The following is a 27,050-nucleotide window of genomic DNA, read 5'->3' as shown; positions in this document are numbered from 1 at the left end:
ATGGAGCTACAGTGCACACAACTGAAACCGGCCTTATCCCTTGTTTTAGCATACTAATATATTCAGTCTGTCATGCACCTATTACAATGCACAATTATTGTGTTATTGCTCCTTTCACATTTATAAATACAATGTTCATTAATAAATTCAGAACGATATGTAATGAAGGGAGTTTCTGTCTGTTGTTGTGGGGTTTGCAGTGAAATTGATGTCTTTGTTTAAATAATATTCATATTATCAATGCATATAGGATATTTATTACTTTTAACACATGTTAGTGTAGTATAGTAATCTCCCCAATGTGCTGCAGCTCAGCTCAGTATTGCCTATCTCAGCTCATGTTGGATTACTCCAGCTGTGTTGCCTGACACATTAAGCCCTGTTTTCTCGTTCACCTCCCGAAACCCCTGAACACACACACACACACACACACACACACACACACACACACACACACACACTCTTTCCAGCCTGTATTATGCAGTTCAGTTAGGTTTAAAAGTCATCTTCTGTGTATTCGGAGCCTGCCTCCACCTCTCAGTTCTGTATTGTTGGCTGTGCTCTGCTCTCAGCTGCCTGTGCTTGGTGACTTCAGCTTTCAAGTATGCAGTCCTTCGTGGCTCAGCCAGATGAGATCGGGTGGCCCTATTCATCTCAAGGTGCTGGCCCTCTTGTACAGCTTTAACTCTCTTCTTTGGCTGAGATTGGTTAAATGAGCTAGATCAAATGTGAAAAAAGGTTACAACCCTCCTGATTTGTTGTTGTTTTTTTTTCTGGTGGTTTTTAGTTTGTCGTGCATTGCTAACTTTTGTGTTTTAGGTTAAATACTTCCGTGGCCGTTTTTTTGGACATCTGTGGGCATCTTACTTCACCTCAGCAGTGGGGAAAGAATTTAATCAGAAGTCAAAGCACTCGATTTACTGTTCGATCTATGTCACCGATGGTCATGAGCTTTGAGAAACGACTGAAAGAGCAAGATCACTGATACAACCTGCTGAAATATCCCTGTGATCCTAAACGGTGAGATGAGTCAGTTGAGCTGATTTAGCCTTCTCATAAGGATGCCCTGTGGGTGCTCCTTTTTTTTAGAGGTGCACAATGCACCTCCAGCAGGGCGGAGGTTCGAAGTAGAGGGATTAAATCTCCCAGCTGCTCTTGAAGTGGCAGGGGATCCCACAGATCAAACCTGACGAAGGTGTTGCAGATAAGGCAGCCTGGGTGCCTCTTCTGTACCTGCTGTTATCATCCCACTATTAACGATATATTTCTATTATAGTGTGTAATAACTGATAAATTGATCATGAGCTTGTTTGGAGAATAGGTGGACTGGTGGAGTTCTGAAATGTCCACATTGGGGTTTTCTATAAAACAAGCTGCTAACTTGCATCTTGCATGTTTTCAAGTGCCTTATTCCATTTTCCATACAAATATAATCACTTCCTTCCTCTGTCTGTTAAAGCATGTCTTTCTTCTTTGTGCTTCTGAGTGATTATTCTTGAAGCTCATCCTCACTGCAGGCCCCGATTACCTAAATCATAATGTGATGGATTTTACATGTGCAGAATGAGCAGAAGGTCTTTGATGTTTCCACGCATTGGAATGTGAGCGCTTCAGTATCTGTGCCATCCTCTTCTGAATAATGACTCGGCCATGTGTTTTCCTGACATCCGCCACACTTCTGATGTTTTTTTTTTTTGTGTGTGTCCTGTAGAATGAAGAGAAGCGTAACCTCAGTTTGGGTGGCCATGTTGGGTTTGACAGCCTCCCTGAGCAGCTGGTCAGCAAATCGGTCACGCAGGGTTTTTGTTTCAACATCCTATGTGTAGGTGAGTATCGGACAGAGAATGTGTAACTACTGTACATTTCTCCAGAGTCCCTCTGGCCCTCGTGTTGATTTACTTTGCACTGAGTGACATGTTTAGCTACAAAGATAAATAACAAACAGCAGCACTGTGTTGTATTTCTTGACATGAACGTAATACACTGGCTTACACTTCTGTTACAGCAATAAAAATCAATGTCTGAAAGCTGATGAAGTACTCCCAAGTGATGCTAACGCACTCTCTCTTTCTCCATCTCCCTCTCTGCTTCCGACCGTTCACAGGGGAGACTGGTATCGGAAAGTCGACGTTAATGAACACGCTCTTTAACACCATGTTTGAGAACGAAGAGGCGAGCCATTACCAGAACGGCGTGTATCTGCGGCCTCGAACATACGACCTGCAAGAAACCAACGTCCGCCTCAAACTGACCATTGTTGACACGGTTGGCTTCGGCGATCAGATCAACAAAGAGGATAGGTGAGCTAAGTGCACATACATACAGCCCAGAGTGCCTCACAAAGTATCCAGACCTGCTTGGTAACCAGCAACAAAAACTAACAATGATGATCACAAATATATCTCTGCATTATCCCATAAGCCAAAAGCAGAAGTAAAAAAAACGAATTTGTGATTTCCTTTGGTCTGTTGTAAAAGCAGATTTCCCTGTAAGTATTTCCCCAAAAATCGGCAAGCTCCAAAATGACATTGACACATTTTTAATGAAAAGATGCTTACGTAGGCAAACGAGTGACCCAGACACACAAACCACTGTCAGTCCAGACTTCTGCATCTTTTATGGTGTCTCCGAAGGCTGAAATTGAAGGAAGTTGGAGAAATAAAGAGGAAATTGTTGATTTGTTTATTTTAACATTCAGCTGTGGAATGAAGTGTACTTGTTGTGGCCTAGCCAGGAAGCAGCACTCTCACGCTCTTTGATAGCAGCTTTCTCCGTAGACCGTTTAAACCAACATGGCGAAGGACAGAGCCTGCAGCGGAGTGTAACGGCACACTGAGAGAGCTTCAAAAGGTCACAGTTTGTGCATTCCTCAGAGAAGATTGAAGATGGATGTGAAGTGAGAGGACAGATGACTGTAAACATGTTGCAAGCTGAGGGAATGGAATACATTTTTTTCCTGTTCTACTTATGTGTCACTTTTGAGTTGTAAAACATCAGTGAAGTGGCACATCCGGAGTTGAACAGTGGACAAGATGATGTAATTTTCAGTTATTTGTCATGTTTAGAAAAGATGGAAGTAGTGTATGGTGATGGTTAACAGGAAAAACTTGGAATTACTGGCTTTAGGTCAGAGAGTTTGTAGAAATCACATTCAAGCTCTTAGATTAAACGTAACAGGACTGTGTCACTATTTTCCATCTTTAGTGTTAAACTGCATCTTTCCAGAGCACACAAGGGAACTGCTTCCTATTAATTCTAAAAGAAACAAAACAGCTATGTCCTTGTAGCCCTGTTTTTTGGGCTTGTTTCTCAGAGTTCGTTGTTTTCTAAAGACAAAATGTCATCATTATCACTTTTACTTTTGCAGACGCATGTTAAACATGAGCATCTGGGTTGCATTTTGGTCACTCCGAGGCACTTTGAAGTCTATGTGACTGAATATGGATTCAGGAGGTGTTAAAGATGTTTGACACTGGTTGCAGTTGTTTTCAAGCCTTTCTACTATCCACAGCAAGAAAAACATACAGTGTTTGAGTTGGTTGTGCAGTGTCCAAATATAACAGCATGAGATAAACGAAGGAATTCGTCTGGAGACATCTGTTCAATACAAACAAATTTACTGAACATCTCATATGTAGATGATCATAATTGTAGAGATATATAGCCAGAAAATGACAAGTGTTGATGTGAGAACCAGACTATGACTGTGTGACGTTATCTACTATGACTAATGAACCAACAGTTCGCTTAGTTTTTTATTTAAGCATGTGGCTTCCTTCTAATGGTTTTCTTCTCATCTTCCCAAATGAAACGAGTTAAAGCTGCAGACTCAAATAAACAAGTCTGGTGTGAATGTGATTCAAAACATCCCAATGAGGCTGGTCACCGGCTTTTGTGGTTAAAAGATTGAAAACAGCTTATAGAAACCAACTGTACTGGAGCAATAACCAACAGAAATGTGTTATTTTAATGCAATGTAAGTAACATTTTCTGACATTTAGCTGTATAGTCAAGTAGCTGTGAGCGAGTGGTGTAGCATTAAAGGCACTCCCCATCTCTCCTGTCCTTTCTCGCAAATGCTCGAGGAGAAAAGGCTGTAAAGACGACGATGTGTTACTTTGTGTTCGTGCCCTTCACTGATTTACTGGTGACACTTAAAGGCTCCGAAAGCGGTCACAGCTCTGTGACAGAGAGGACGCGTTGTTTTCTGCAGCCTCTTTGATTGGACCTTCCATAAGCTGAACACAAATTTCATGCAGCACTAAGCTGTGCAATTCTAAGCTGAGATCTTGGCATTGAATCAGATCACACAGTTACTGAAAACATATCTGTGTCTTTTCCTTTCCCTGTGAAAAGTCCCCTTTCCCTTTTCATATTCATTACCAGCGCATGAATAAGAAGACAAATATTTAGCTTTGACCCACAGACATAAATCCTAACGGTTTCTCTCTTCTCCCTTCCTCTCTCCACAGTTACAAACCCATTGTTGACTACATTGACACTCAGTTTGAAAACTATCTCCAGGAAGAGCTGAAGATCAAACGCTCGCTGTTTAACTACCACGACACCAGGATCCACATCTGCCTTTATTTCATTGCCCCGACAGGACACTCCCTCAAGTCCCTGGACCTCGTTACTATGAAAAAACTGGACAGCAAGGTACGCACATGTGACACACAAGCATGCATTTATATTTTCCCTCTGGAAAAATGCAAGTGTGTTTGAATAATATTAGTCTGAAGTCAGACTTCCCTTTCCGTGTGACTGGTTTGAATTTCACTGAAACGAGGGCATCCCTGATCTTCCTACCAGGGTGTGGACTCTGTGTCCCAAAAGAGAAGAGTAAAGTTGAAACAAAAATGTTCCAGTGACTATGCAAGTTTCCATTTCATCTTTTAGGATTTCAAGAAGAGTTCACATGGCAGTGTTTAGGCTGAACTTATTTGGCTATTTCTGTGGAAAAGGATTAATGGTTTGAACTGTAATAGTTGTGATTTGGGGAAAAGAGAACCTCTCCATGACTAGTTTTACACCTAAAAAGCCAGCATAGTGAAAAAATTTGATTTGGTGTTTTAAGGGAGAGGTTCTTATTTATAAAAAGATATTTATGTCAGTTTAAACTACTCTGCTTCCAATACATCAGCATCACAACCCTCTAATTCACTCTGAGATTGAGTTTGGTATATGTTTGCAGGTCAGCACACAGTCAATAGTCAGATTCAGGAACACATTGATTTGTGGCTTTTTCATTGTTGTTGTGAGTATTACTGCACAGATTATTGCTCCATGGATCTATGATTTGCTGTATGTGATGAGTGTATCTCACTGGAGATGCAGTCGTTGGGATTGCCTTCATTAAATAACAAATGGAAAAAAAATCTCATCAAAACAGCACTTGGGGCAAAGAAAGGGAAAGGGGCGGAGTCACTGTGGTGTACATAGTTAGACAAGCCAGATAAGTCAGTTTGGAGCCATTAAGTTGGAGCCATTTGTATTTATTATTTTATTATTTATATTTTCATTGTATTAAGTGGGCATTGCCTGTTTATTATCTGTTTATTTTGTCATTTTATTCCTGTTTTCACAGTTTAATAAAAGAAATTATTAAAAGCCAGGGAGGTGAGCTGTAAGACATTATGAAGCCGACAAAACCCAGAGGAGAGTGAATGACGGTGAAAGAGGAGATTTGTATTTTCAGCTCTGCAGGAGCTCGTTTAACTTTAAAGCTGTGAGGCAGTAAACTCACACAGGAGTTGTCACATTTCACTTACAAAGCTTTATGTGGAAGCCATAAGCCAATTTTTGTGAATTTGTATGAGATTATACCAAAACAATACACTGTAAGGTTCAGCAATCAAATTTTATTCGATCATTCAGATTGATCTGCAGTGGTTGCGATTAGTTTTTCAGTCTATTTAACTTCTAATAGCACTGCTGTAGAGCTGATGAAGTGGTAGCTTTGTCTCTGTTTGTTTCTGTTGGTGCAGTAATAATAAATCCAGAATAAAGCAGATGGTCAGCTTGTGACCAACCCTGCTGGCTTTCCCCTGCCAACAATCAAGCCATCTCTGCCAGAAGTCTCTCGATACTCTTCATAATAAAAACTAGATACCTCAGCCAAATGCCGCTCTACAGGGACACTTAATAGTTTTATGGCATCAGAAAAAGTGTATAAATAATTTATGCAACGGCTCTTAACTCAGTCCTCAGCTTTCAGGAACAAATTTGATTCAGTATATTAAACCCTTTCTTAAAAACCCAAGGGTTTATTCTTTTCTTTTCAAAGTACTTTTTTAATACAAAATTAAACCAGTGCTTCTGGTATTTTTTACTAAAACTGTCCTTTAGGGATACAGGAGTTCTAACCTAACCTGTGAAGGAACCTATACGAACTTTAGAAAAGGACAGAAATCCAAATTTAGGACTCTCCTTGCTGTGAAACGATGGCGCTGACCACCAAGCCCGTGTGCTGTCTTGATGTGCCAACAGAACGATCAAAACCTGGCATGCTATGTTTGCCAACTGTCTCCTTATACCACCCAAATGAGCACAGTGAACACAGCCAAGCCATGGCCTCTGCTTTGACTCATCCAACTTACCTGAGCTAAATATACTGTAGCAGAGCAGCTACCACAGCCTAAACTTTATGTAGATCCATATGATTAACATTTTTTTTCTTTTGATGTAACAATCAGAGACATTTTATATATACACCTTTTAAGCATTTTTTTGCACACATTCACAAAGTGTTTCCGGATTAAACCGGAAGAAATGTAGGCTTTATTTTTTATCCTTAAAGATTTACACAATTCAGAACCCACCAGTGAGGCTGCGGGTGTTCACGATGAGTACCACTCTGATCTCAGTGGATCTGTCCCAGCAATTTTTCCACAATGTGCAGTGTGTTTGCTGTTGTATCTGAAAACAAGCCAGTGTTGAGTAACTGCAATGTAGAAGTGACACTGCTGTGTTTTACAGGGCAGATGGACTTTGTGTGTGCAGGGTTCTCTTTCTAGATAGATTTGGAGGCAACATTTAAGACCCTTGCAAACCAAACAATATTCAACCTTTGCACATTTATGAGATTTCTGTCTTATTTCATGTTTATGGGCTCTGGATATCTGGAGGGTGACCACAGAAAGTGCCTACTTTGTTTTGCATAAACCAAGACAATAAACCAAATAGCTTTAACAAAGTTATTTTTTTTTTTGACACTTTTTATTTGTTTAGGAACATTTTTATGCAACAAGATAAAAGAAAAAAGAAAAAACAGAAACAGTATGAGGTCATGGGAAGATAACATACACCTGTACATACATCTGCACATCCACACATACATACGTCAACAAGTCTGCATTGCTAATTCTATGCATCAAAGGGTGCTGCCACAAGCTGTAAAGTCCAGCCATTTTCTCCACCGTCTCCTTCCCAAATCTCCCTGCAGTCGCAGAGTGAAAGTCCTACATTCCATCAATTTGACGTCTTCCACTATAGAGGTAAAAAGTGTTACAGTGGGAGGATCTCTACAGAGCCAGCGTTTTGTTATGGCCTTCTTCGCAGAAGCCAAGAGAACTTTCAGAAGGTAAACATCATCTGCAACTAAATCGTCTGTAAAATACCCCAGATACAATGAGGTAAATGTACAAGACACGTGGAATCCCAACACCTCTGTAATTATCTTTATAACTTCCGTCCAGAAGGGTCGTATGAGTGGGCAGGACCAGAATATATGACCGTAATCAGCCATGACTTCCCCACAATTCCTCCAGCAAAACGCAGGTGTAGCACTGAATTTAGACTTCTGTTTAGGCGTTATGAAATAGCGTATAATGTTCTTCCAGCAGAAGTCCCGCCACATGTTGGAGTTAGTCGTGGTAAACTGTGTCTCCCAGATCTGTGCCCACCCATCTTCTGTAATCACAATGTCCATTTCTTTTTCCCATTTCTGCTTTATGTAAATCGTTGAGTGCCCTTTGAGCTTAGTCAGACATTTATACAGTTTACTTATCAAGGCTCTGTTACTCCCAGAGTCATAAGCATCAATGAAAATATTAACAATCGAGAAGTCTCCACGGACACAGCTCTTCAGTCTTTTGCCAATATAGTCACGGAGTTGCAAGTATCGAAAAAAGTCTTGTTTCCCGAGATCGTAAGTCTTGCATAGGGTATCAAAAGCCATAATTTTAGATTTTACAATAACCAAACACCCAGCAGTGATTCCATGCCACACCCATTGTTTAAATCTACTATCGTGGGAAGCAGGTAGAAAATCAGGGTCATACGCTGGCCACCTCAGAAGTTTTATCTCTTCCTGGAGTTGCGCCTGCTTGACCACTCCCCTCCATATTTTTAATGTAAAAGTGACCCAGTGGCTGGGCGTCAAGGTATCGTCCAAATCAGAAGCCGCGTGACCAAGTCTAGACTGGATTGGCGTGTCTGAGAGAGACATCTCAATAGTCTTCCACCTCGCACAAAAAGATGGATTACACCAACACACCAAGGACCTCAGCTGAGCAGATAAGTAGTAATTCCTTAATGAAGGTAGAGCCAAGCCCCCTTTGTCTTTCGGCAACTGCAAAGTAGAGAACTTCACCCGTGGTCTTTTGTTAAGCCAAATGAATCTCGAAATCTGCTTATTCCATTCCCTGAATTGCTTCTCTGGAATTTGAATAGGTAAAGCAAGAAAAAGATAGAGTAGTTTGGGGAGAATATTCATTTTAATTATCTGTATCCTGTTGCCAAGGTCGAGAGGGAGCAAGGCCCAAATGTTGAGATCGCTATATATTTCTCTATTAATACGACTGTAATTAATATCGTACAGTTGTGTCAGATCTCTAGGCAGAAACACTCCCAAATATTTGATAGCAGTTGCCTCCCAATTAAACTTGAATTTTGCCAGTAGTGTCTGGTCCGGAGAAAAATTAAATGACAGAACTTGAGTTTTTTTGACATTAAGGACATACCCTGAATACAGGCCATATGTTTCCAACATCCCCATTAATACTGGTATACCTGAGCTGGGATCCATGATTGTCACCAAGACATCATCTGCATATAAACACACCTTGTACTCGTCCCCTCCTATTACAATCCCTTTCAACGATGTTTCCTGACGTATAGCCTGGGCTAGAGGTTCGATAAACAAGTTGAAGAGGTAGGGGCTTGCTGGACACCCCTGTCTACATCCTCGTTCTAAAAAAATAGTATCGGAGAGGCTACCGTTAATTTTTATTCTGGCAGTAGGGAGAGAATAAAGAGCTTGGAAACATCTTATAAACTCGCTACAGAAACCAAATCTTTTCATCACTAGGAAGAGGAAGTCCCAATTCACTGAATCATATGCTTTTTCAGCATCTAAGCTAAGAATAATTGAGCTTTTTTTCTTATTATTAATGTGTTCGATGATGTGTAAAGCTCGTCTAATATTATCGTGGGTTTGTCTATTTTTCAAGAAACCCGTTTGGTCTTCATCAATCAAAGAAGGCATTACAGCATCCATTCTTCGCACCAAAATAGTTGTGTATAGTTTATAGTCTGAGTTCAGGACACTTATAGGCCTATAAGATTTGCAGTTTAGTCTATCCTGTCCCCCCTTTGGCAAAACCGATATGAAGGCCTCCTTCCAAGAGGGAGGTACCAGACCTCCTTTCAAAATGTAGTTAAAACTAGTTTCCAACAGGGGAAGAAGGCTTTCCCTCATGGTTTTGTACCATTCGGCAGGGAGCCCGTCGGTACCTGGTGATTTATTGGATTTAAGGCTGGAGATAGCTTTAATTATTTCTTCCCGAGATATTAAGGACGTTAACTTACTATTTGCTTCTCGACCAATCGTAGGCAGGTCTAAGGAATTCAAAAAGTCAGTCATCTTATTTACATCACCCTGAGTAGATTGACTATATAAGGATTTGTAATACTTTTCAAACGCTTTTTGAATTTTATCCAGGTCAGTTACAACATTGTTACCAACCGGGTCTCTAATCTTATAAATATTATTTTCAGCTTGCTGTTTTCTAATCCGCCACGCCAACTGCTTCGCCGCCTTAGGCCCCGCCTCATAATACCTCTGTTTCATGAACCTTATGTTTTTCTCTACTTCTTCGCTCAATATCTTATCTATCTCCTGCTTAATCTGTCTGATCTGGTGGGTTACTGTAGTATTTTTATCCTTTAGACCTGACTGTTCCAAGGCCATTAATCTATTCTGCAGTTTTAACAATTCTTGTGACTTTTTCTTTTTAATCATGGTCGACCACGCAATTATTTTACCTCTGAGGACAGCTTTGGCTGCATCCCATACAATACTGTGATTTGTCTCTCCATTATCATTGTCCTGCAGGTACAAGTTAAGATCGGCTGTCATTTGTTTCACAAAAGCGGGGTCATTTAACATACCGGTATTTAGTCTCCACAAAGTTGTCTTCCGTGTCCCGTCCAAATGTAACGTTATATAAAGTCCACTGTGGTCAGAGACATCTCTTGGACCTATTCTGCAATCTTTTATCCTGTGTAAATCCCTATTAAACATAAAACAGTAATCTATCCTCGAATACACTGAGTGTCGAGCAGAGTAAAAAGTGAATCCTGACGCTGACCCATGGATAGATCGCCACACGTCAATAAGCCCTAATTCCGTTAACATTCCTTTAACCCGTTTCCCTCCAGACGTGCTTTTCCTGTCCCTATTATTTGAGTCTAATCTGGGATTTAACAGTAAATTAAAATCTCCTGCACAAATAAGAGTTCCCACCGTTTCCTTAGAGATCAAATCAAATATCTTCTTAAAGAAGCTTGCGTTGCTTCCTGGGGGTGCATAGACATTTAATAGTGTGACTGTCTTATTCTCTATTCTACCTTTTACTAAAACAAACCGACCTTCCTTATCACTTATAGTAGATATATGTTCAAATTTTATTTTATTTGAGATAAGGATAGCTACTCCTCGTTTTTTCCCGGCCCTATACGATGAATAAAATGTATGTCTGAAACCCATCTTTTTTAATTTCTCATGTTCTGCATTATCTAGATGAGTTTCTTGCCAATATGCCAAGTCTACTGTCTCCTTTTTCAATTTGGCAATTAATTTGCTTCTTTTAATAGGGCTATTCAGGCCATTTACATTTAGTGACAGCATTTTATAGAAATTATAAGCCATCAAGTGGATATGTGGAATACAACATAATCAACCCAGACCTCAGAACATCACAACCAGAACTCACTGAACAGCAAACACACAAAACATTAACAGGAGCTTCCAATACAAAGGATATAACAGTATCCTTTGACATTGAGGGGACTGGCCACAGGGTGGGGCCCCTCATCCGACAAGAGGGGAGTGACCGACAAAAAAGCCAAAAAAGGGCAAAAAATAAACGAAACAGTCTCTTATCGCTACTAGACATAACGTGGTGGTTCTCTAACCATGTCCGTAGGCACCAACCTAAAGAAATATGAATTCTGAAGGATACGAAAGTCAGTGTTCCTGCGGTTAGATTATCAAAACTCTACCGCCAGCTATCTCACCGTTGTCCCGCCATCAGCTGTTCACTCGTCTGCTGACACTTTTTCTTGCTCCCTCCGGAATGCTTGGAGTTTTTCCCGCACGTGCTGCTGGAAGCCGCCCCCGCAGTGTGCTGTCTGCGTTTCCCAAGGAAGTAGCTGCTTTATAGTGTCCTCTGTCATCCTGTTGGTTTGGTTCCCCAAGGTGATCTTACCCACGGCTATTCCCCGCTTTCTTAAATCCTCGGCAGCTTGGCTCGCGGTATTATATAGGACATTGCCTGACGCATAAAACACTCGTATCTTACTTAGTGGTGTCTGGAAACTGATCCCGTTGTCCTTCAAAGCCTTCTTAACTGGGATATATTCCCGTCTCCTTTTCTGCACTTCCAGAGAGTAGTCATGATCGAAATACACCCGTTTGTTTTGGATATGTACCCCTTTGTTCCACGCCGTGCGGAGAATCTCTTCTTTAACAGAGAACCGGAGGAAGCGCACTATTATTGAGCGTGGTGGGGCGTTCGGGGTGGTTTCGGTCCCAACGCGCGGTGTGCGCGCTCAATGCCGAGAGCACGGTCCGGGCCGAAATCTTCGCCTAGGTGTTCTTTGATCAGATTTTCAACAAAGGTAGTCACCGACGAGCCCTCCGAGTTTTCCGGTACGCCGTAGATCCGGATGTTCTTGCGTCTAGCGCGGCCCTCCATATCGGACACCTTTTCCTGAAGCGCCCGTTGATTTTCCAACAGCTGCACAAGTGTATCCCTAACACCAATGTCCCAGCGTTCCGAGTCAGCCATGTTGTCCTCGACGTGCTTTAGCCGACCAGTCATCTCCTCCACCTGATCCGCCATCTCGTGTAATCTTTGATTCAATTCCTTAGAGAGTTCGGCCATTTGCTTCTTTACATCCTCCCGAAATTCCGTACCGAATGCTTTGAAGTCACTCTTCAATTCGGTACGCAATGTAGCCATTTCGGCCACCAGTACGCTACTCACAGCATCCCGAAGCCAACCCAGACCTTCACCTCGGTCGCCATCTTGTCCCGATGCGAGGCTTGCCTCACTAGCCGCGGCGTCCTTCTCCATTTCACAGTCAAGAATGTTTCGTAGCCCGTATCCTCCCTTTTTAGATTTATCCCCACTCATTCTTGAGTCGAAAAATGGCAATGTAGCCCTAATACAGCTCTCGAGTCCGGGGAAACACACGGTTGGTGCCGGAGGTCACTCTCTATGCGGCCATGCGGTGCTACGAGCCACCGGAAGTCTTAACAAAGTTATTTTATGTTTTTGCATTCAGTTTTTTATACCAGTTAGTTTTCAACAGATTACAGACGCGTTTACAGCCTGAAATCTAATTCTTAAACATGCAGAACCAAGAAAATTGCTTTAAAAAAACAAACAAAAAAACCCCCCATCCCAGTAGCTGGAAATCGTTATGTTTTTTCATGGCTCGATAAATCAGGGCTATGTGTTTTTAATATCAAATTTAATGCAGAGACATATCCTTGTCAGAGAAAGCATCATTACATTGTGTGTAAATCTTAAGTTGTATCTGGAAATGAAACAGATAAATGAACAGATCTGTCCCCTCTGACAGAAAAACCAGGGAAAGAGACCAGAAACAGCTTTTCCCTCAGTCTGTGTATTTTTTTTCTGTCTAACCCAGACAATGGTGTTTTTCTTGTTAACGAATCAGCCCTCCCCACACAAGGCCCGTAAAGTAAAATGTGGTTTTTAGTAAATGAAGGCAGGAAGAGAGATAGGAGTCTGAAAGGAGTGTCGTTTGTTTTAAATGAAGGTTTTAAGTCTTTTTGTTAACGGATGGGAAACATTTCTACTTAACTTTATAAATTAAAGAATGTAAAAGAGTGAGTTTATTGAGGTTATTCGGCGAAAGGATTCATGCCTCCTGCTTAACTTTAAGAATACCTTTTTAATTTGTGATGTAATCCACTGTCACATGGCTGGGTTAGGTTCCATTTTGCTGTTTTTGGTTATACCGTTTTTCCTGTTTGTGGCAGATGAGATGTTTTCCAAAGTAAAAATAGAGGGAGAGGCTTGAAGCAGCATTACTGAAAGGACACATTACATGCTGGGGTTCTAAAAGTAATAAGGAGTCTGCTTCCTGACTCCTGTAGTGCTGTTTTTTCACATGAGCTTTGAACAGTGTTGGCACAATCAGGTCAGGGCATTGTCCGCTCCCTACATATAGCACACAGTGGTACTGAAAATACTCGGTTTGGTTCAAGAGAAGCTGCTGCCTGAGTAGACTGTGCATGGGACAGGACACGTCATGCTGCCCACTTACCATGAGACCATGCCTACGCTGTTCTCACATCAGTGCTGTGTGACGTTATCCACAGTCAGTGGCAGCTTGCAGGTTTGAGATCTTTTAAACCCTTATCTAAGTCTGTGAGACATTTGTTGTGTTCCTGCTTTTATTGCCATCAGGTATTATTTAGGCTTCCAAGGCGTGCTTGAAAACATCTTGCTAAACATCTATTTTTATATTTGTAGATTTATTGCGACTTTCCCAGAATCTTCTTATCCAGCAGCGTCCATAAATCAGATAAAAAAAAAATCAGGAAATACTCCAGAGCGTCCCCAAGAGTCATCATGTGTTTATTTTTTCTTGAAAAAATAAACACATGATGATTCAAACTAATCTATTACGAGCGGCATGCAATAAGTAATTTATCATAGCAGTGTTATATCAATAAATAAATCCAGCCTTTAAAAAAGGTGAGTAATTGACTCCACAGCAGTGTTGTACATCAATTTCTTGTTCACCAAAGCCCAGAAATTACAGGAACTTCATTATGAAAACTGAGTTAAGCAGCTCATTATCCAGATAATTATGTAACACAAACGATAATAATGGGATCCATTCATATTAGGTGTTTTTATATTGTTGTGTAAGCGTTTTCATTATTAAGGCTCAGACTGTATCAGCGTGGTCTCACCTGCACACTCAGAGATATTTCCCTGTATAACATTAAATGACAAAGTGCCAAAAATATTGGGCTGTTTTTTCAGGGATTATCTTTCCTGTGAACTGCTTTAATGTGGTCACAGCTGGCGCTCCTGGTCCCTCAGAACAAACATTAACTGTTTGGGAATGATCTTTGGTCAGCTGGGAAAACTCAGTTGTGGGAAGCGAGCAAATATAACACCGAGATTAGTTAAATTAGTTTGTTATATTAGGGTTAAAACCTGATACTGGCCACCCCGCTGCAAATTAACGAGCCAACAAAGTATGATGAGATTCAAATTTGATTTTTAACAAGCTCTGACTCATACTCTAAGGCACGCTGTGGAATTGCTGTGTGGATCTGTGGGAGTCCTGCCATCTTCCCAGTTGGTGATCTGGGAAATGCAGCCGTACAGAGGAATGCAGACAAACTGTGCGTTTATTTCTTCACATCTGCTGCTGATTGTAGATGGAGCCGAGTTTGTTTTCATAATCACTGTTTGTTTTATTTATCAGTCGGGGTTCTGATTGGGCTTATTTGCTATTCAGTTAACTGTGCATGGTCTTATAGATGCGCTACACAGCTGTTTAAAACCTCAACATATTTAATGTAGCTTTAATTTTTTTTTAAGCAGTGTTTGCTCATGATGGTTAGATGGCAATTGCTGTAATCTGTCATGATCTGAAAACATTCAGGTGTTTCCTGTGCATCCTTTTGTTTTGTCATGTCAACGTTTAAACCAGGCTAAACCAAATGCTTCCATAATGTAACACAAAACGTCTTTGCATTATCATTTTTGGAAGACTCCACCACATTAGCAACAACAGTGCAGTGCACCGCATATTTAATAACTATCTCACTTTTTTTTTGTCATTATTTCCGCAGGTCAACATAATTCCCATCATTGCCAAAGCGGACACAATCTCCAAGAGCGAGCTTCATAAATTCAAAATAAAGATAATGAGCGAGCTGGTGAGCAACGGCGTCCAGATATATCAGTTCCCAACAGATGACGAAACTGTCAGTGAGATCAATGCCTCCATGAATGTAAGTAATATTTTTGGCACAAAAACATTTAAAAAGTCAAAACATTCTTTGTTTTAATGACGGTAACACATGCTTTGACTAAAACACCATAAATAAAGAGTCAGTGTTTCAATGCAGATGAATTACAGTCTCACAATTTTGACTGTATACTTTGTAAAATATTTATAATATTTGCAAACACTAGCTAACCGTGGGTATGTAGCTATATACAAGGATCATATGTCGTTGGACCCACTGATTGCACTGATTGGCACTTTTCTATTCTTCTTTTTAGTTCGTAACAAGAACTAAAAAGAAGTTCTGCACTAGTCTGCCTATGCAAGCATAACCATAACAGGCACTCTGAGTGCACAAACCTGGGCCATGGGAGCTCACTCTCTGGGCCTTATTTACTTTTAAGGGAGCAGTATTGTATTTTGTATATAAACTTAATGGAGGAGTAGGTAATTGAATTATAAATAACTGGGTATGAATAACTTCTGCGTATTATATAATATTTTACTGAAGTATACTTCTATATAACCAGTCAGCTCATTTTCTTTCTCTTCATAAAGCTTTCTTTAAAGATATAAGGTGAGAGGTCAAATGTTACATGATATTTGGATGCAAACTATTATGTGATATTTGGAATCCCCATATACAGTGGGATGCAAAAGTTTGGGCAACCTTGTTAATAGTCTTTATTTTCCTGTATAAATCGTTGGTTGTTACGATAAAAAAAAAAAGTCAGTTAAATATATCACATAGGAGACACACACAGTGATATTTGAGAAGTGAAAAGAAGTTTATTGGATTTACAGAAAGTGTGCAATAATTGTTTAAACAAAATCAGACAGGTGCATAAATTTGGGCGCCACAAAAAAAGAAATGAAATCAATATTTAGTAGATCCGCCTTTTGCAGAAATTACAGCCTCTAAACGCTTCCTGTTGGTTCCAATGAGAGTCTGGATTGTGGTTGAAGGTCTTTTGGACCATTCCTCTTTACAAAACATCTCTCGTTTATTCAGGTTTGATGGCTTCCGAGCACGGACAGCTCTCTTTAACTCACACCACAGATTTTCAATAATATTCACGTCTGGGGACTGAGATGATCATTCCAGAACGTTGTACTTGTTCCTCTGCATGAATGCCTTAGTGGATTTTGAGCAGTGTTTCGGATCACTGTCTTGTTGAAAGATCCAGCCCCGGTGCAGCTTCAGCTTTGTCTCTGATTCCTGGACATTGGTCTCCAGAATCTGCTGATACTGAGTGGAATCCATGTGTCCCTCAACTTTGACAAGATTCCCAGTCCCTGCACTGGCCACACAGCCCCACAGCATGATGGAACCACCACCATATTTTACTGTAGGTAGCAGGTGTTTTTCTTGGAATGCTGTGTTCTTTTTCCTCCATGCATAATGCCTTGTTATGCCCAAATAACTCAGTTTTTGTTTCATCAGTCCCCAGCACCTTATTCCAGAATGAAGTTGGCTTGTCCAAATGTGCTTTAGCAAACCTCAAGCGGCTCTGTTTGTGCTGTGGGCAGAGAAAAGGCTTCCTCTGCATCACTCTCACATACAGAATCTCCTTGTGTAAAGTGCGCCGAATGGTTGAACGATGCACAGTGACTCCATCTGCTGCAAGATGATGTTGTAGGTCTTTGGTGCTGGTCTGTGGGTTAACTCTGACTGTTCTCACCAGTGGTCGCTTCTGTCTGTCCGAGTTTTTCTTGGTCTGCCACTTCGAGCCTTAACTTGAACTGAGCCTGTGGTCTTCCATTTTCTCAATATGTTCCTAACTGTGGAAACAGACAGCTTACATCTCTGAGACAGCTTTCTGTATCCTTCCCCTAAACCATGATGGTGAACAATCTTTGTCTTCAGGTCATTTGAGAGTTGTTTTGAGACCCCCGTGTTGCTACTCTTCAGAGGAAATTAAAAGAGGAGGGAAAGTTACAATTGACCCCCTTAAATACTCTTTCTCATTATTGGATTCACCTGTGTATGTAGGTCAGGGGTCACTGAGCTTCCCAAGCCAATTTGAGTTCCAATAATTAGTTCTAAAGGTTTTGGAATCAATAAAATGACAACAGTGCCCAAATTTATGCACCTGCCTGATTAAGTTAAAAAAATTATTGCACACTTTCTGTAAATCCAATAAACTTCATTTCACTTCTCAACTATCACTGTGTCTCCTATGTGATATATTTAACTGACAATTTTTTTTATTGTAACAACCAACGATTTATACAGGAAAATAAAGACTATTAACAAGGTTGCCCAAACTTTTGCATCCCACTGTATCAGTATCACTTGTCAATACAGACAAAGACAGTACATTTTAAGCGTAGTTTAAAAGATAAAAAGCATTTTATGAAAGTTTGACCTTACTTGACCTTGAAGAAGAGGCCCAAAGTGACGTGATATTTAGATTCACCATATATCATTACCTATACAAAATAATACAAACAGTAGCAGTAAGAAACATCATTTTAAATGGCTCTGTCTAGCATTATTATCACTTTGACCTTCACAACTCGACTCTACAGTCCTACAAAGTTTGATCAGAATTCATGCAAGACTTTTATATGCAAGTGTGTTTGCAGACAGAATGACAAAATTGAATGCACACACACGCAAGCGCTACCAAAAATGTAACCTCCTTGGTTTAGGTAAAAAATTTAAAAAGTGCATAAACTTTATATTACTCCAACTTAAGTTTCATCTTACAAGTAGGATTATAATTAAACGTATGCTACAGACCTTTGCTGAAGCATCAGGCACAAGTGCATTTTCATGATAATATCTGTCTATTTTTAGATCAGAATTTATTATGCCTCTCATGTATAATCATAATGTTTAAACACACACCCACGCATGTACAAAAATGGTGAACAAGACAGCATTTGGTTCTCCGAGGCACTGTCCTTGTACAGTATCCCAGTCTATTCATAGTTGGTTACATCAGCACCCACACTCGCCAGCTTGCTGGTTCCTCTGAGCTGTAACCAGCCAGCTGGTTTCAACTCGCCATCTAATTTTTGAGGTAGCGTGTCAGGCATGTTTCCCCTGCGATGCCTCCTCACTGTTGGTCTTAATGAAGCATAGTAGCTCCAAGAGCAATAATAAAGCGTGTGTGTTTAATCACTTCAACTAAATAGGTCTCCCATCTGAGCCGCAGTTGGGAGACCCATTTTGTTTTAAAACGTGAAACCGATCACTGGTGCAGCTCATATGTAAACATGGTTACGCTTTGCACTGGTGTGGTTTGGTTGTGAAGGATAAGAGAGCAGACAAACACAGTGAAACGGCTTATCCGTCCTGTTCGTTTTAGTACAGTTTACACCACAGCCTACTGAAAATTGACTTGTTCTGTGAAGAATAAAAAAAAAATCTCCTTAGGGCAGTGTACCCTGGTCCCCCTTTTTGACACTAACCTGTTTTTCTGTGCAGGCCCATCTGCCATTTGCTGTAGTCGGGAGTGTGGAAGAAGTCAAAGTGGGGAACAAAGCAGTGAGGGCCAGACAGTACCCCTGGGGTGTCGTTCAAGGTGAGAGATGCTGACAAGAAATTTAACCATAATATGTTGTGTTTGTATTTTACAATCAAATAGCTGGTTTATTAACCCTTTATTGATCATGGGCCCAACGGCGGGCCCATTTTACAGGTAAATTTGAAGGGCCGGTCAATAAAGGGTTAAAGGATCATTTCTTGTTTGATTAATTTTTCAGGACTACTACAAAAAGAAAGTGTTTTTTTTCTTGTAAAATACCACATATTATATATCCTCAGTTAGAGAAAATGGTTATACTCCATAAAGTACTAGTCACAACCGGCAATGTTTTTTTTTACGGTCCATTGTCCAGTGTTGGTGAGCCTGTGCAGATTAATATCTGACAGGAGTGGCACCCTGTGTGCTCTTCTGCTGCTTCAAGGTTTCAGGGTGTTCAGAGATGCTCTTCTGCATACCTTGGTTGTAGTGAATGATTATTAGTTTTGCCTTGCTATCAGTTCAAAGAAGTCTGGACACTCCCCTCTGACTTCGGACATCAGCAAGGTCTTTTCTTCTAGAGCACTGCTAGTCATCAGATATTTCCTCTTTTTTGAACCATCAGTAGTTTCTGAATTACTCAGCACAACCACTCTGGCACCGAAAACCATGCCACATTCAAAGTTGCCTAAGTGACCTTTCTTCCCCTTTCTAATGCATCTTGACCTTGTCTCTTTACTTAAAAGTACTAAGTTGTAATTGGCTAATTAGGCATTTGCATTATTGAGCGTTTGAATAGGCGTACCTAATGTGTGACAGGTGACTGTTTGGGATATTGGCACAAACGCTGAACTGTTGTACAGTTGCTGTTACGCCGTTTTATAAGTTTGCTTGATTTTCTTGTTTTTGCTGTGCTGTGAATGTGGCTGAAATCGGTCATGTGGGATTTTTATCTTTTGTTTATTTTTATATATCTGAGGAAGTAGGTGACTCAGTGTCCTTGTGCCTGTGTTTGGGTGTTCATGTGGATGTTTTGCAATATTAAAAGTCATACCAGGCAGTAACTCTGTATTTGAGAAAGTAGAATGAGAAAAACAATAAAGCCAGTGGAAGAAAAGTAACCTGCAGGAATCATAAAAAATAATATATGGCTGACAAAGCTCTGAATCATATGATTCATTTTTAAATAAAAAAAACAAACAAACTAGTAGCTGGACTCACTATTTTATTTTTTTTTTTGTTCTTGTTTTTTTTATTTGTTTTTTGTTCGTTAAGGACGTTTTACTCAGTTAAGTATCCTTGGTGAAGGATGTTTCCTGCACGTGGCAGAGTGGCGAGTGCATCCCATAGTTTTCCTGTTTATTTTTACCCGTTAATGCAGAATGCCCTCCACAGCTGACAGTGTCACTTTATGCGGAGTGACACTAAAATGAAGTATGGAGATCGTTTTGACAGTGTCTCTGTGCGCACGCAGACAGTTTATCGTTAACGATGTCTCGTCTTTAGCTTCATGCATTGTGTTTGTAGGCGTGCAGAGCCTGGATGTATGCCTGGATATTGGCATGAATGCGTTGCCCGTGGAGACGTCGGGTTTCTTGGGAGTTTTTGTTTCCCACAGCTCATTCCTCTGTGTTTGTCAATGATGGTAAACAGTTTAATTTAATAATGTCTCTCACACACACACACACACACACACACACACACACACACACACACACACACACACACACACACACACACACACACACAGATTTGCTGTGAGAATATTGCTGCTCATGTGGGAGTCATCCTCTCAGAGAACCTCGCTCACTCCCTTCCACTCTCCCTCCATCTCTCGCTTCCTTCCTTCCTTTTTCGTTTACTGCTCCCTCCCTCACCCATCCTCTCTTCCTCTCCTCTCTCCATTATCTAGTGGCCACTCATTCTCCAACCCTCAGAGGACACTGTGGTTATTTCTAAAGCCTGCTGCGTGTCTCCTGTGGGATGGATTCCTCTGGACTTATCAGTCACTGTGCTGCTCTAGTCCAGTCATCCGACAGACTGGTGCTTACTGCAAAAAAGTTTTGTCAGCCCTGCTGTAAGCTCATTTCTTTCCTGGTTGCTTTTCTTATTTTTTTTTTTTTTTACAAGTGTTCTTATATATTACACAACACACAATAATGTATTATAGTTGCAAGCAGGTATGTAGTATTTGTTTATTTTTGTATTTAGAAACAACTATAACTTGTGCAGTAGACTCTTGAAGCTTGTTGTTGTCTGCATGGTTATGTCTCATCCGTAAAGTCCATCAATGTCTGGCATCAAAAGTCTAAATTGATGGGATATAATAGAGCAAAGCTGCTTCCATTTTGACTCAGCCCTGCTTTCACACTGATTGCTCATCATTCATACAACACACTTGTCACAGTATCTGAGCACAGAGGTCTCTGTGTTTTATAACATGCAGCTAACTGAAGGGAGGCTCTCAATCTGTGGAAACAGTTTGTAGATGCCAGATGTCATATAGATGGGTTATGGTAACCTCTTAAAGAGTCATGAGAAATTTCCATGAGCTTGAAGAAAGACAGACGAGGGCTGTCTGCTGACTAAAAGAGCTATTCAGGGGGTCTTTGTGTGTGTGTGTATTTAATCTTCCCCAAGATCTCATTGTGCTGTTATCTCTGAACTCCAGACATCTGTGACACGTAGCAGACCTTCTCTGCAGCTTTCTATGTGTTACTATTCACACAGATAGAAAACGACACAAAATTAAGAATATTTTTCTGGCATCAAATTACACATCCCTAATCACATAAACAGTAAATCCTGAGAATGTGTAGATTTATGTAAGTTCAGAAACGTACATTTGTTCTTGATTTAAAAAAATGTATTATTCAGCATTAATCTACTCAGTAAAAGTATCACTAAAAGCTACTAAATAATCACATAGATCAAGTTTTTCGCAGACTTATTTTCTTCTGAGAATGTAATCCGTCCATTGATATTTCGTTGGTTTTAATATTTCAGCAGAAAGCAGAAATAAACAGTGACCCTGGATTTTTAAATTCAGAACTTCCACCAAACACGCCTGAAGACTCGTCACCACCCAAACAGCCTCACTGTACAAGGGCATTATTTGAACACAATTTATTAATGTTCTCTTATACAAACAAGTAAAAAGAAAGAAAGAAGAAGAGTCTAGACACGGCCCCAGAGGAAATGATCATGCACTGAAGTAATATGAGGTGAGATCACGTCTTTATACTGTAAAAGACAGCACTGCTGGTTCCCACATCCCTGCATGAAGTACGGCATGTACTTTACAACATGACTCGCTTTTATTACCATTTAAATATCGTAATAGTATATACACATAGTATGTATATAAGCCCACAGCAAGACAGTGAGAGATTAGCAAATTGTGAATATTTCCATCTGTCCATCTTAAAATTCTTGAAGAAAGCATAAATGACCCAGATCATTGTACATGTGCCCAAATTGTTTTGTATTTAAATGGTTATAACCCATTACTGTACTGTAATAAAATTAAAGGGTTAGGGTTAATGTTCCATGCCAATATTTTCTTGCCAGTGTGAAAAACTGTTGTCAATTTTTGTCAATATTTGCACAATAAGTCAGTGAGTTGACCTTGAAGACCTTGGTGGATGTAAGCCAGATTTTAATGGATTGTTAACATGACCCCACTCTACACCTCTACTAAGTTTTATCAGAATTGTTTCAAAACAGTTTGAGCTATGGTGTTTACAGATAGAATGACACTATCAAAATCCTACCTAGCTCCTTGGCGCAGGGAATAAATATTTGGAAAGCAGTAAGGAATTCAAGGATTCAGCAGAGACTGAAGGATGTATATGATGAGGCAAAGCTTTCCCTAATCTGTAATATTTATCTTTGAAACTCCAAACATCTGGAAGCCTTTCCAAAGACTCACGGAGCTGTTAATCAACCCAGTAAAAACCGATCATTCTAGATTTTTAATTGCATGAATGTTTACTTTTGATAACTTTATTTGGAGCCACATCTCTCTTGCTTGCTTGCTTCTGTATTTCTGTGCTTGTGTCTGTGTACCAGCAGAGCCATGTGCTTCTGTATCTTGAGGGCTCAGTACTGCAGGCAGTTGGAGAGTTGGCCTTCATTCAGTCCTCACGGGGGTGTGGTGGTAGTGGTGGTAGTGTGCAGAAGAGAGGCTATTAGATGCCAAATGAACAATAATTTTCTGTAGCCTGGATGCAGCCCCAGTAAACGGCTAGTTTCTTTTTTTTAAACCCATGTTTTTTCCACTAATGATGTGCGGTTAGCCAGCAAATTTGAGCAAAAAATACACGAGTGACTGAGTCATGCAGCTGAATGACTGCTGATTTTTGAAATTAATTTTGGTTTCAAAAGAATTTGTTAGTTTATTTTGTGTTTTGTCCAAGTCTAATAAAGGAATGCCTTCTTTTTTTTTTTTTTTAAAGTTACCCTTTGTTGTTTTGTTTAAATATTTATGTTGCATTGTTATATTTTAACGTCATCCTCTGCAGACTTTCACATCTGTGTCCACCTGGAAAAGCTAATTGCCATGCTAATTGTGCTTTTTGAATGCCACCACTGTTGTTTATTCATCCTTAGAGCTTCTGGTGGTATTTAAACATAATGCCTTTGTATTTTCTCACCACGGTGACCTTTCTTCACAAACCGGGTCTGAAGCAACCAAAGTAATCTTAAGGGGTTGCTGAGTTTTGCCAGTAGGTTGATGAACTTGACTTTCAACAAATTTTTTAATGAGTTATGCTTTTATTTTTTTTAGTTTAGTCAAACATTCTATTAAGATATCCTTGGGATCTACTAATACTCCATTCATTGTTCTCCAAATCGTCTCCTGTTATTTAAAAGCAAAACAAAAAAAGCTTACTGAAGATGTTGTTCAAGTTAGTTTCCAATATAGACAAAAAGAGATCGAATGAACTCAGAAGGTATTAAAAGTTTTTATTTAATATACTGAAGTCTTGCCTTGCATGTTTGATCCGAACAAATGATGTTGCATACAAGTTAAACCCTTTTTGTTTTTATTTTATTTTAATAAGATTTCTCTCAGCAACAGCAGATCTGTAGCAAGCATTCTCGCTAGCTATAGTTGAATGGAAGATCATCGTTTTATGGTGGGAAACTGTCAGTATTAGCTAAAATACAAAATTCGCGTCAGAACTTCAGTAAATAATGGCAAATGGACTGCATTTATATAGCTGGTTTATAGTACTTCCTGATCTACAGTCCCCCAAAGTGCTTGTTTGACTTTTCTTTCTGCCTGTATTAGCTCTTTATGACTCACTTGTTTTATCTTAACTTTGAGATTGTTTTACTGTACAAAATGGTTCAGTCATCTTAGGGTTTCCTGCCATTACAGATCTTAGCTTTGGCCTCAAAATGAAACACATTTTATTATCAGAACAGTCCTTATTGTTTTGATGGGGTGAGGTGACCTGTGACTGAAGGCTTCAACAGAGTGGATGCCCAGGGCACCCATCATCCCCTCTCCCCTCCTCTGCTGTCAGTCTGTGAGGCAGGAAACACTTCCTGCCCTTTCGTCACCATGAAGGCATTTAAGTGTGAGACTCACTCAAACGTGAAACTAAAGTGAAAGTTCTCTCCAGTTGAACAAAGTGAGCACGAAAAGTGCAGAATATGAAGTCTGCTGGAAAAAAAAATTGATTTGGTTTAATTTAATCACTCAGGATGGCGTATATGTACATGCCGAATTATCTGTTTCCTGTGGAGGCTTCACATTCCTGCTTTTAAGAGGAAGAGAGGCTGAGGGAGTGACAGATGGCATGTTAAAGTCATTTGAAAATGATGGCCAGGCACTGAATGAAGGCGTGAAGCAAGGACTGAAAACAACATTATTTGGACACCAGAAGAGTCTAATGTGGAGGGAATAACTAAAAGGGCCTCCTGAGTCTCTGCTGCTGTACTCATGGCGTTCTGTATTTGTCCTTTTAGTTGAGAACGAGAGCCACTGCGACTTTGTAAAGCTCAGAGAGATGCTGATCAGAGTCAACATGGAGGATCTGAGGGAGCAGACACATGCCCGCCATTATGAGCTGTACCGGCGCTGCAAGCTCGAGGAGATGGGTTTCAAAGATACAGATCCTGACAGCGAGCCATTCAGGTAGATGGTGGACACACCCAGTGCAACACAGACAATGCGTTTATTGAAAGGCTCACACAGTCAACCAACTGTCAACAGCAATGAAAGGAAACGATTATCTTTTGAAGACTGTGCCTAATCTTTCTTTGTTTCTGTTCTCTGTCCTGGCTTTACTGCTCTGCAGCCTTCAGGAGACGTATGAGGCTAAGAGGAAAGAGTTCTTGGGGGATCTGCAGCGCAAAGAGGAAGAAATGCGGCAAATGTTTGTCAACAAAGTAAAAGAGACGGAAGCAGAACTTAAAGACAAGGAGAGAGAGGTCAGTCTGGAAAAGCCGAGCTGTCGTTTATTTGATAGTCAATTGCACCTGACATGTCCACACATCAACTTCAGGTGCTTTTTTGTCAGAAGATCAGAAATATTGTGCACACAGTTTTGCATGGCATCTGTAAAACCTGTTGAGTTCAGCACATTTTAAGATATGACAAAGTGTCTGCACATGTGAATGACCGACTCTGTTTGTATTGGTTTATCCTAATCACTCATATCTGGCACCACTGTGAGAAAGTACCAAGACCCTCATCACACGATTTCCCTACAGTGAGGCTCAAAGTTATGACTCAGTGTCAGTTTAGGAAGCTGTGACTACACAGAAAGAAATGCACAGATCAAACACTTTAAATTATTGTTTGTAACTTGACTGTATGTCTGATCTAAGAAAGTTTGTCTTGGCATTTTTACATTTTGTGCAGTTTCTACAGTTTACCACCAACTTTCTCAGTGTTGGAAAGAGATGAGTTTTCACCTCCCATCATAGTATTACGATTGAAATCTACAAAAGTGCATTATTTCCTTGTTGTACTTGAGGAGTGCATAAAATGTTGCTAAGGGCTCCCAGTAACCATAAAAGCCACACTTTAGGTCTTTAACACCTGCATTTAATAGTTTCTATTTTGTTTGAGTGTCTACTTGTCAACTATACAGGGCCCTCAAAAACACTTTGAGCAGCTCTGCAGTGCATCCAGTGTTATACATACCAAAGTGTTGCACACTGCAATAGCAGATGATGGTGTGTTGTCGATCACAAGGGAAGCAGTGTATGACTAAACAGGGGGATGCCCTGTTTTTCACTGCACTTCATAATATGGTTATTTAACCTGCTCTTAGTAATATAACCATGCAAGACAAAATTATATACACTGAAAAAATATAGGAAAAGCCAATGTTCAGTTCAGTTTGAGTATAAAAATATTAGTCAGACAAACTCTTCCTAAACTGCCCTTTCTTCTAAAGTTTCGTCTCTCTTGTCCTCATCCCATTTGTCCGTCTCCACACTCGTCTTCTCCCCCTCAGTTGCACGAAAAGTTCGAGCAGCTGAAACGGATGCACCAGGAGGAGAAGAAGAAGGTGGAGGATAAGCGAGGATACCTGGAGGAGGAGATGAACGCCTTTAACAAGAGGAAGGCGGCAGCCGAGACACTGTCCTTATCTCAGCCCGTCAAGAAAGACAAGGACAAGAAAAAGTAAGGCAGTCCCTCTAAGTCACTCAATCGTGTCATTCTTCTCTCAGTAACAGGAAGCTGCTTCTTTTTTTAAACCCTACTCCTTTCTTTAAGTAATCCTCTTGCCTTTCACTGTGTGCCTTCAGAACCTGAAATGATTTCCCCGCTGCTCTTGTCTCTTCTTGTTTTGCTGAGTAACACTGATACACGAGGTTAGCATTCTGCTAATTCCCTTGGATTTATGGAGCCTTGAATAGAGCGTGTTTTGCTGCTTTAGACCTGTTGTCGACCTGTCTCCAATACACAAGCATTTCAACCATTATAAAGGCCTGGCATGCGTTAAGGAAACTTCCTCTCCTTTTTGTCCTGCCCAAGCTTAACATTTCCTGTGCTTTCACTCTTTCCTTTCGCCTCGCTCTAATTATTCAGGATACTCAGTC

The 27,050-nt window shown here is 40.3% G+C and overlaps 1 protein-coding gene across 1 annotated transcript in view; it reads left to right on the top strand.

Annotated features, from left to right (window-relative positions):
* septin8a (septin 8a) overlaps nucleotides 1-27,050 on the top strand; it is a 37,616-nt gene that overhangs the window by 7,222 nt on the left and 3,344 nt on the right. Inside the window, exons 2-9 of the mRNA XM_082549313.1 lie at nucleotides 1,712-1,826; nucleotides 2,105-2,300; nucleotides 4,473-4,659; nucleotides 15,353-15,514; nucleotides 18,947-19,043; nucleotides 24,963-25,131; nucleotides 25,295-25,427; nucleotides 26,462-26,631. Of these exons, the coding sequence (XP_082405439.1) occupies nucleotides 1,712-1,826; nucleotides 2,105-2,300; nucleotides 4,473-4,659; nucleotides 15,353-15,514; nucleotides 18,947-19,043; nucleotides 24,963-25,131; nucleotides 25,295-25,427; nucleotides 26,462-26,631 (1,229 nt within the window). The remainder of the gene's footprint in view (nucleotides 1-1,711; nucleotides 1,827-2,104; nucleotides 2,301-4,472; nucleotides 4,660-15,352; nucleotides 15,515-18,946; nucleotides 19,044-24,962; nucleotides 25,132-25,294; nucleotides 25,428-26,461; nucleotides 26,632-27,050) is intronic.

This window comes from Aulonocara stuartgranti, assembly GCF_965226115.1.
Source record: "Aulonocara stuartgranti genome assembly, chromosome: 10".
Taxonomy (NCBI): domain Eukaryota; kingdom Metazoa; phylum Chordata; class Actinopteri; order Cichliformes; family Cichlidae; genus Aulonocara; species Aulonocara stuartgranti.
This window is presented reverse-complemented; position numbering and strand designations above follow the sequence as displayed.